At 41.0% G+C, this 11,523-nt stretch overlaps 1 protein-coding gene across 1 annotated transcript in view; it reads left to right on the forward strand.

The window, feature by feature from the left end:
• Positions 1-10,257, forward strand: part of LOC137372469 (LIM/homeobox protein Lhx8-like) — a 40,023-nt gene extending 29,766 nt beyond the window's left edge. Inside the window, exons 7-8 of the mRNA XM_068036328.1 lie at positions 2,683-2,863; positions 10,181-10,257. Coding sequence (XP_067892429.1) covers positions 2,683-2,863; positions 10,181-10,257 — 258 coding nt within the window. The remainder of the gene's footprint in view (positions 1-2,682; positions 2,864-10,180) is intronic.
• The last annotated feature ends 1,266 nt before the right edge of the window (positions 10,258-11,523 follow it).

Consider the following 11,523-nt stretch of genomic DNA (forward strand, 5'->3'; position numbering starts at 1 on the left):
TGTCCACTTGCCTGGATGAGTGCAGCTCCAACAATATTCAAGAATCTCAACACCATCCATGACAAAGCAGCCTGCTTGATTGGCACCCAACTACAAACATTCACTCCCTCCATCACTGGCGCACAGTGGCAGCAGTGTGTACCATCTACAAGATGCACTGCAGCAACCTGGAAGCCTCTTATGACAGCACCTTTCAAACCTGTGACCTCTACAACCTAGAAGGACAAGGGCAGCAGATGTGTGGGAACACCACTACCTGCAAGTTCCCCTCCAAGTCGCACACCATCCTGACTTGAAATCTAGTGTTAATTTACTGCCATGGGTCAAATTCCTAGAACTCCCTCTGTATCAGCACTGAGTGTACCTACAACACGGGGATTAGAGGTTCAAGGCAACGGCTCACCACCACTTTCTCAGACAGTTAGGGATAAGCAACAAATACTGGTCTTGCCAGCAATGCTTGCCTCTCAGAAATGAATTTAAAAAATGTTAAGTCACCAGGACCAGATGGGATGCATCCAAGGATGCTGAGGGAAGCAAGGGTAAAAATTGTGGAGGCACTGGCCATAATCTTCCAAGCATCTTTAAACACAAGTGGTGCCAGAGGACTGGAGAATTGAAAATGTTGCACCCTTGTCCAATTTATATTTTTTTTAAAAATGCAAGGACAAACGCAGCTACTACAGGCCAATATGTTTGACCTAAGTGATGGGAAAGTTTTTAGAAAACATAATCTAGGATGAAATTAACAGTTACTTGGACAAGTGATTATTTAAGGAAAGCGGGCATGGATTTGTTGAGAAATCGTGTTTAACTAACTTGCTGGAGTTTTTTTTGAGGCAAGAGAGGGTTGATCAGGGCAATGCAATGATGTGGTGTTCATGGACTTCCAAAAGGCATTTGATAATGCCATATAAGGATTTGCCAGCAAAGTTAAAGCCCATGGAATAAAAGGGACAATAGTAACATGGATACGATGTTGGCTGAGTGATATGTTATGACCAGGTGAGAAGGGGGGTCTCGGGGGTTCCCTCTCAGCCTTTGCTTGGTTTAATCATAACGGGGTTTAATTTTAAAAACACCAACATTTAGCTCCCCCCTCAGTGAATCCTTGTTCACTGCTTTCCAATTGCAAGGCAAAGAGATCAAATCCGACCGGTTTCCTTAGATTTAAACAAGAAAGGTGGAAGTTTATTAATCTTAAACTCTAATTTGGTTAACAGCTACGATTATGCGACATGACCACGCTAGCATGTATACCTGATAAACGCACGCAGAAAGAGACAGAAAAAGTAGAAGCAATAAAGGGGACAAGTTTGAGGCAATATCTGGTAGTTATTTACGGTCCTTTGAGTTTAATGTGGAGTCTCTGGTTGCCGGTAAGTCTTGCTGTTCATTGGGGCCCAGTGCACGCTTCAACTTGTTTTGATGTAGAAGTCTTTTCTCTTTTGAGGTTTGTGTCTTCAGTGGATCTGGAGGCTTGTGAGAAAGCGAGAGCGCACCAGCCAGGAGAGAGGCTGTCTTGTTCCGGGTTCAGTTACCATCTCTGTCTGACCAAACTGTGCTGTGTGCAGTTCAAACAAAGAAAACCTGGGCCAACTGGTTAGTTACATGACCAGCTGCTTTAACAAACTCCTGTGTTTGTGGATTCTATCATCTTAGCAGACCCTGGAATGCGAGCTTCCTTACACCTTCAATGTCTGGTGATCAAAATCTATTAGTGTTAACTGAATCAGGGAATAGCTGCTTTGTCTCCACAAGCACCGACTCTTAGTATGCACATGTCCTCCAGCCAAATGTCTGGTGATCCCTTTTAAATAAGTAATTTCTTCACTCCAGCAACAATTTAAAATTAATGTTCATATGACTAAATTAATATGCCTCATTCTTGGCTGGTGAGGGTCTTCATGTCCGATAGGAACCAAGAGTAATAGTGAATAGTTGTATTTCAGACTGAAGGAAGGAAGGTATACAGTGGGGTTTCCTAGTGGTCAGTAGGAGGACCACTGCTTTCCTTGATCTATATTACTGACCTAACTTTGTACACTGCACAGTTTCAAAATTTATAGATGATACAAAACTTGGAAGTATTGTGAACTGTGAGGAGGATTGTGATAGACTGGATATAGACAGGCTGGTGGAATGGGTAGACACGTGGCAGATAAAATTATTGCCGTGAAGTGATTCAATGGTGATCAAAATCCATTAGTGTTAATTGGATCAGGGAGTAGCTGCTTTGTCTCCACAAGCACTGACTCCATTGGATGTGTTGTGAAGTAGATAACCACCAATTCAAGGTGAATGGGAAAAGAACCAAAGGCAACATGAGGAAAAACTTTTACAACACAGCGAGTGGTTAGGATCTGGAATGCGCTGCCTGAAAGGGTGGTGGAAGCAGATCCGATAGTAACTTTCAAAAGGGAATGGAAAAAATACTTAAAGCAAACAAGTTGCAGGGCTATAGGGAAAGAGTGGGGACTGGGGATGGGCTGGTATGGTGCTGTTGATTGGATAGTTCTCCAGTGCAGGCATGATGGACGAGTGGCCTTTTTTTGCTGTAATATTTGAAAATGTATTTAACAGTTTTTGTTTGTGAGCCAATCCTAAAATGACTCAATGGATCTCTTCAAATGTAGTTTTGCATGCACTATATTTTCTAAATTGGCAAAATGATGTTTACAGGTTTGGTTTCAGAACTGTAGAGCACGTCATAAGAAGCATGTGAGTCCAAACCATCTGTCCACTACCCCTGTGACAGGGGCACAACAAGAGAGAGTCTCTCCACCGATGCTGGACGAAATGACCTACTCGTATATAGCACCAGATGGACAGATGTTGACTGCCTTACACACCTACATGGAATGTAAGTTTTCTACTACTAGTGAGAGTAGATTATGGTCTAGTGTCAACCTTGACTCTGGGTAGCACATTCTTCTACTCCTGAGTCACTGAGACTTGAGCACAAAAATCTAGGCTGATCGTCCCAGTGCCAGCAGTGAAGGACCTGCTGCGCTATTGGGAAGTGCCATCTTTCAGATGACTGAGGCTCTGTCTGCCCTTTTGAAAGGATGTTAAAGATCCCATGGCACTGTTTTGAAGAGCAGAGGAGCTCTCCCTAGTTTCCCGGTCAATATTTATCCCTCAAATAACATCACATAGATTATCTTGTAATTATCTCATTGCTGTTTTTGGGACCTTGCGTGCAAATTGGCTGCCAATTTTCCTGCACAACGTTGATTACATTTCAAAACAAAAAGTACTTCATTGGCTGTAAAATGCTTTGGCTTGTCTGTGGTCATCTAAAGCATTATAGAAATGTAACTTTTTCAGATGTCTCATCTTGTTCTTGAAACTAGATTTTTTTTTTTGTGTAAGAAATGACTTCCCTGGATTTGCACTTGCTCAGCTATCTGTGCTTGCGCATTGCCAGGTATGGTAGGGTTGTGGTTATGTTAATGTACTAATAATCCAGAGAATATCAATTCAAATCTTGCCACTCCAGTCTCCGAATTTGAGTTCAGTTTTAATTAAAAGAAATCTGAAAATAAAAAGCTACTATCTGTAAAGTGACCATAAAACCTTTGCAAAACCCTGACTGGTTCACCAACATCCTTTAATGGAGGAAATCTGTTCTTGCCCGGTCTTGGTCTATGTGACTCCAGTTCTGTGCCAATGTGGCTGCCCTCTGAAGTGGCCCAGCAAATCATTGAATCGGATCAGTTTGCTGCCAAAAAAGGACAGAAGACCTGACTTGATCTAGCCCAGTAACTTCTAAGTTACTCACTTTTGTGATTTATGTTTCATGTCAATACTCTTCTTAAAGATTTTCATCAAGTATTCTACCATACATTTTAATCAGATATACCTGTTTAAAATTTAAGATTTTAGTGTATTTAATTTTTAAAAATTAATTAATTCATTCATTCATGAGATGTGGGTGTCGCTGACTAGGTCAGCATTTATTGCCCATCCCTAATTGTCCTTGAGAAGGTGGTGGTGAGCTGCCTTCTTGAACCGCTGCACTCCATGTGTTGTAGGTACACCCCACAGTTCTTGTTTCAAGGTTACTTTTATTGCAACTGGAAGTGGTGCTAGTTAGTTAATCTATTATAGAATGACTTTATTTTGGGTGTGTTTGAGCATTCTTGAACAAAAATAATCAATATAATGACATTTTATTGCCTGCAAAACATAAATAATAGGCAATTTGATTTTTTTAGGAGGCTAAGAAGGTTTTATCAAAGGAAAATCGTGTTTGACAAATTTTATTAGAGTTCTTAAAGGATTTAACAAGCAGGGTGGATAAAGTGGAACCAGTAGACCTAGAAACGTAGAACTGGAGTAGGCCATTTGGCCCTTCGAGCCTGCTCCGCCATTCATTATGATCATGGCTGATCATCCAACTCCGTAACCTGTTCCAGCTTTCGCCCCCATACCCTTTGATCCTTTTAGACCCAAGAGCTATATCTAACTCTTTGAATTTTTTTTTTTTTTTTGAAAACAATGTTTAGACCTCAACTGCTTTCTGTGGTAGTGAATTCCACAGGCTCACCACTCTCTGGGTGAAGAAAAAAGTGTATTTGGATTTCCAAAGGGCATTCAATAAGGTGCCACATAATAGGTTACTACACAAGAAAGGAGCACATGCTGTTGGGGAATATATATTAGCAAGGATAGAGGATTAGTTAACAGGAAACAGTATGGATAAATGGGGCATTTTTAGGTTGGAAAGTGAGCAAAAATTTGGCAGAGTATAATGTGAGAAAATGTGAAGTTGTACACTTCAGCATGAAGAATAGAAAGGCAGTATATTTAAATGGGAGAGACAGGATCTGAGTGTCCTTGTACGTGAATCATCAAAAGTTAGCATGCAGGTACAGAAAGTAATTAGGAAGGCAAATGGAATGTTGGTATTTATTGCAAGGGGTTGAAGTATAAATGTAGGAAAGTCTAGCTAAAACTCTACAAGGCATTGGTGAGACTGCATCTAGAGTACTGTGTGCAGTTTTGGTCTCACTTAAGGAGGGATGTACTTGCATTGGAAGCAGTTCAGTGAAAGTTCAGTAGGCTGATTCCTGGGATGAAGGGATTGTCGAGGAAAGGTTGAGCAGGTCGGACCTATACTGACTGGAGTTTAGATGAATGAGAGGTGATATTGAAACCTGTAAGATTCTGAAAGAGCTTGATGGAGTAGATGCTGAGAGGATGTTTCCCCTTGAGGTAAATCAGTGCTAGGGGACACAGTTTCAAAATAAGGGAACTCCCTTTTAAGAGTGTGATGAGGGGGGATTTCTTCTGAGGATAGTTAATCTTTACAATGGAGGCTGGTTCATTGAATATATTCAAGGCTGAGTTACAGATTTTTGATCTGCAAGGGGGTCGAGTGCTTTGGGGCAGGCAGGAAAGTGGAGTTAAGGCCGCAATCAGATCAGTCATGGTCTTATTAAATGGTGAGGCAGGTTCGAGGGGCCAAATGCCCTACTCCTGTTTCTTGTATTCTCCGATTACAATACTCTTGCAGTTTCTAAGAACTTTTTTTTTTGCCTCTCGGTCCTGCGTGGGAATTGTGGCGATGATTTTTTTTTTCCCTTTTTTTTTTGTTGACCGCTAGCAAGCTCGTACTTGAACATGGGACCAGGGGAGTAAGCCATTCAGTCCCTCGTGCTTGTTCAACCAGGTTCGAGGGTCTGAATGACTTACTATTGGGTCTAGGTGTCTGTTTGAGGCAGGACATAATTGGAATGTGGTTAAATATTTTGCTTACAGGTCTGATCAGTTTATAGTTTGGGAGTTTGCAATAAGTGTTGCAAAACCAACATTGCAATCTAAAGTGAACAAAAATGATTTGCTCTAATTTTATTGGTTGTAAAATTTGGGAATATGTGGTAAATCAGAGACAAGGCAAGAGAGCAAGGTATCAAGATGGGTAATGATACAGACAGTGATCAGGAAGGGATAGAGAGTACAAATCTGAGTAAATCAGCAGTCAAGGATAAAGATTACAATAAAGGACAGAACTGAAGGTTCTATTTGAATGCACGTAGAATTTGAAACAAAACCGATGAACTGATAACGCAAATAGAAAGATATAGAAGTACAATCTGATAGCCATTATAGGGACATGGCTGCAGGATGACATAGATTGGGACCTGAATATTGAAGGGTACATGACATTTAGGAAGGGCAGAAAACTAGGAAAAGGTGGAGGGGTGGCTCTGTTAATTAATGATATTAGCGCAATAGAGAGGGATGACCTAAGTTCAGGAAACCAGGATGTAGAAGGGGTTTGGGCAGAGATGCGGAATGATAAAGGCAAGAAGTCACTTGTGGGAGTAGTGTATAGGCCCCCTAACAGTACCTACATGGTAGGGCAGAGTATAAAGGAAGAAATAATGGGAGTTTGTTAGAATGGTGTGGCAATAATCATGGGGGATTTTAATACACCTATAGACTGGAAAAATCAGATGGGCAAAGGTAGCATAGATGAGTTTAGAATGTTTTCAGAATAGTTTCTTAGAACAGCACATTCTGCAGCCAACCAGAGGGCAAACTATACTAGACCTGGTATTGTGGAAAGAGATAGGATTAATTGATGACCTTGTAGTGCAGGCGCCCCTAGATGATGGCGTTCATAATATGGTTTGAATTTTACATTTCAGTTTGAGGGAGAGAAGAATGGGTCCGAGCCTAGAATTTTAAACGTGAATAAAGGTAATTATGAGGGCATGAAAGTAGAGCTAGCTAAAATGAAGTGGCAAATTAGGTTAAGGGGTAGGTCAACAAAGATGCAATGGCATTAGGGGCAGATGGTGATGTAGTGGTAATGTCACAACTAGTAATACAGAGGCCCACGCCAATGCCCTCGGGACACTGGTTCAAATCCCACCATGGCAGCTGGTGGAATTTAAATTCTATTAATTAACAAGTTCAACTAATATTTAAAAAAAAAATCTGGAAAGTGAGTCTCGGTAATAGTGCCATGAAACTGTCATCAATTGTGGTTTAAAAAAAAAAACCTGATCTGGTTCACTAATGTTCTTTAGGGAAGGAAATCTGCTGCCCTTATCTGGTCTGGCCTACATGTGACTGCAGACTCACAGCAATTTGGTTGACTCTTAAATGCCCTCTGAAATGGCCTAGCAAGCCATTTAGTTGTCGAGAGCAATTAGGAATGGGCAAAAAATGCTGGTGTTGCCAAGAACACCCACATTCCATGAAAATTTTTAAAAGACATTTTAAGGGGATATTTCAGAATACACAACAGATACATTCCAACGAGAAGGAAAAATTTCAAGGGGAGGACCCACTGTGGATAACTAGATAATATCAAACTTGAAGAAAAAGCATATTGTGCAAAGATGGGTGGCAGGTCAGACGATTGGACAGGATATAAAGAACAGCAAAGAATAACTTTCTCTCCCTATCAAACTTTGAGTACGAGAGAAAGCTAGCTAGAAATATAAAGGTAGTAAGAGTTTCTATAGATATTTAAAAAGAGAGTTAATGTGAGCGTTGGTCCTATAGAAAGTGAGTCTGGGGAAATAATGAAAATAAGGAGATGGCAGATGAATTGAACAGGTATTTTGCATCGGTCTTCACTATGAAGGATACAAATAACATCCCAGAAATAGCTGTATATCAGGAAATGGAAGGGAGGGAGGAACTCAAGAAAATTACAATCGCCAGGGACGTGGTACTGAGCAAATTGTTATAGCAGGGCACTTAGAAAAATTCAAGGTAATCTGGCAGAGTCGACATAGTTTTGTGAAAGGGAAATCATGTTTAACCAATTTATTGGAGTTCTTTGAAGAAGTAACATGGGCTAGATAAAGGGGAACCAGTGGATGTATTGTACTTAGATTTCTGAAAGGCTTTTGATAAGGTGCCACAACAAAGGTTATTGCAGAAAATAAAAGCTCATGGTGTCGGGGGTAACATATATTGGCATGGATAGAAGATTGGCTAGCTAACAGAAAACTGTTGGCATAAATGGGTCATTTTCTGGTTGGCAAGATGTAACGAGTGGTGTGCCACAGGGATCAATGCTGGGGCTTCAACTTTTTACAATTTATATAAATAATTTGGATGAAGGGACCGAAGATATGGTTGCTAAATTTGCTGATGAGACAGAGGCAGGAAAGTAAGTTGTGAAGAGGACATAAGGAGGCGACAAAGGGATATAGATAGGTTAAATGAGTGAGTAAAGACCTGGCAAATGAAGTATAATGCTGGAAAATGTGAAATTGTCCATTTTGGCAGGAAGAATAAAAAAGAAGCATATTATCTAAATGGTGAGAGATTGCAGAGCTCTGAGATAGAGGGATCTGGGTGACCTAGTGCATGAATCACAAAAGGTTAGTATGCCAGTACAGTGAGTAATTAGGAAAGCTAATAGAATGTTATTTATTGCGAGGGTAATTGAATACAAATGTAGGTAGGCAATGCTTCAAATAAAAACAAAAAAATGCTGGAAATACTCAGCAGGTCAGGCAGCATCTGTGGAAAGAGAAACAGAGTTAACGTTTCAAGCCTGTGACCTTTCATCAACCCTGCTTCTTTCTCCACTGATGCAGTCTGACCTGAGTATTTCCAGCATTTTCCGTTTTTATTTCCGATTTCCAGCATTTGCAGTATTTTGCTTTTATTTTAGAGGTTGCTTCAGTTATACAGGACATTGGTGCGACCGCATCTGGAGTACTGTGTACAGTATTGGTCTCCTTATTTAAGGAAGGATGCAAATGCATTGGAAACCGTTCAGAGAAGATTTACTCAACTAATACCTGGAATGGGCAGGTTATCTTAGGAAATGTTGTACAGGCTAGGCTTGGATCTGCTGGAGTTTAGATGAGCAAGAAGCAACTTGGTTGAAACATAAGATTCTGAGGGGTCTTGATAGGGTGGATGTGGAAACGATGTTTCCCCTTTTGTGGGAGAATCTCGAATTGGGGTCGCCCATTTAAAAGACAGATGAGAAATGTTTGTGTCTCAGGCTCGTGAGATGTTGGAACTCTCCCTCAAAAGGCAGTGGAAGCAGAGTCTTTAAATATTTTTAAGGCAGAGATAGATAAATTCTTGGTAAGCAAGGGAGTGGATGGTGATGGGGTAGGCTGGAATGTGGAGTTGAAGTTAAAACCAGATCAGCCATGATCTTGTTGAATGGCAGAGCAGGCTCGAGGGGCTGAGTGACCACCTCCTGCTCCTAATTCATATGTTTGTAACTGCCATCCAGAGAAGAACTTGCATTTGTAAAGCTCACTTTGCAACCTGTCCCAACTGTCCAAGTACTTTTTTAAGTTGTCATTTTTTGTAATGTAGGAAAATACAACAACCAATTTATGCACAACAAGGCCCCACAAACAATGTGGCAATGCCCAGATATTTTCACCTAATATTTGAGGGATAAAATTGGCCAGGCCACTGGGAAGAATTCCCCTACTCTTTTAAAATAATGCCATGGTATCTTTTACATCCATCTGAGAGCAGACAGGGTCTCTGTTTGATGTCTCATCTAAAAGTTGGTGCCTCTGTGCAGGTCTCCCTCTGTAGGACATTAAAACATGGCACCTGCTCCATTATAGTTGGACAGAAGCTGTATCTTTATTTAATCCCTCGGAAGTGTCAGCCTAGATTTTGAGCACAATTTCTGGAATGTGACTTGAAGCCACAACCTTCTGACTCCAAGGCAAGAGTTCTACCCACTGAGCCACAGCTGGTACAATTAGTGTAACTTAGCAACTCACCGAAGCTTCCAGAACAGCACCGATCAAATCTGTGACCTTTGAGGACAAAGGGCAGCAGGTGCATGGGAACACCACAACCTCCCAAGATCCCTTTCAAGTCACACTAAGCCATCCTAACTTGGAAATGAGTATTGGCCATTCCTTCATTATTGGGTCAAGATCCTGGAACGGTCTCCCTTGGAACTTTGAAGTACCTTCACCACACAGACTGCAACTGTTCAAGAAAGCGATCTGTTGCCCTTGACACCCACATCCCATGAATGAATGAAAAATAAAAAGTTGTCAAGTTGCTTGGGCAGTATGGACGCCTCCTACTCCATTGCCTATGTTCCTATTTCTTGTGTTCTTTTACTATTGAAGTTTTTACATTTTGTCTGTTATGTCTTAACTGGTTTATGAATAATCAAACCTAATCTCTCTCTCTCTTCCCCCATTAACAGCTCATTCGCCAACGTCACTGGGATTTCAACCTCTTCCATCTCGAGCAATGACGCAGCTTCCCATTGGCCATGCTTGACTTCCCTTCATCAATAGATTTTGTTGAATATTCAGGTTGGAAGATGAATGCAAAGTGCATTAATCTACTGCATTTCAGTCCACTTTTTGAAGAGTCTTGCAGATGAGAAACTTTTCTCTCCCCAAACCCCTCCCAAATTTTCCTATTTATTGGCGTCTAGTGGAGCACCTTTTGATCGATTTAAATTCCTATTTTGGTTACTAATGTGCCAAATGTTTACAACCTTGACTGTAGTGTAAATGTTGACGCTAGTTTATATTGATAAGTTATTGTTATAGAATATATAGTGTTTGCAAACCCCATCTGTGTTTTATACAGTAACTTGATTATTCGAGGAAAGGAATTTGTGTAAGAAGTCCTGTTATCTCTCCATTCTGTAGTTTTTGTTGCACCAATGTTGGATTCTGGACAAATAAAATAAATGTTTGCTACTGATGCTTATGGTTCAATTTTTATATCCTAGCTGACTTGAATTGTATTGATTGTCTGTTTCCTTGCTATCCCATGGTTGAAATAGTTGTGCCAAGGGTAATCTCTTAACCACTCGAGACACTTGCTTTCTGGTTGGTTCGATGTTTGAAGCATGATCCATAGTAAAAGGCAAGTAGAGGTCACGAATTGCATAGAATCTATGGAGAAACAGGCCATTTTGGCCCAACTGGTTCATGCTGGTTGTTTCTGCTTGATGAGTCTCCACACACCCATCACCATATTGCTCAATGCTTTCTCCCTCTGGTATTTATTTAGCTTCCCCTTAACTGCATCCAAGTTCTTTGCCTCACAGCACTCCCTGGAGTAGTGTGTTCCATATTCACACCAGTCTGTTACATTGGTTTTTAAATGGGGTGGGGTACGGAAAGCCCCCCAAAGGACAGCACTAAATGCAATCCCCATGAGAAGCAGTTTATGTTCACACCCTCCCTATCTCTCTAACGTCCTCCATTTCTGGCTCTTTGACGTCCCCAATTGCCATGGCGCCACTATTGGTGGCTTCAGCTGCCTCAGCCCCAAGCTCTAAAACGTCCTATCTAAACCTTTCCTCCCCTCTCTCTCTCCTCTTAAGATGCTGCTTAAACCCTGCCTTTTTGACCAAACATTTGGTCACCTTTCCTAATATCTCCTCATGTGGTTTGGTGTCAAATATTCTTTGATACTTGCTCATGGCACTTTGCTACATCAAAGGTGTGATATAAATGCATGGTGTTATTTTCATGGTATTCGTTTAAGTGGGAGGCTTGTCATTCTACAATTTCCATTCTGGCTTTA

The sequence above is a fragment of the Heterodontus francisci genome, chromosome 8 (assembly GCF_036365525.1).
Source record: "Heterodontus francisci isolate sHetFra1 chromosome 8, sHetFra1.hap1, whole genome shotgun sequence".
NCBI lineage: Eukaryota > Metazoa > Chordata > Chondrichthyes > Heterodontiformes > Heterodontidae > Heterodontus > Heterodontus francisci.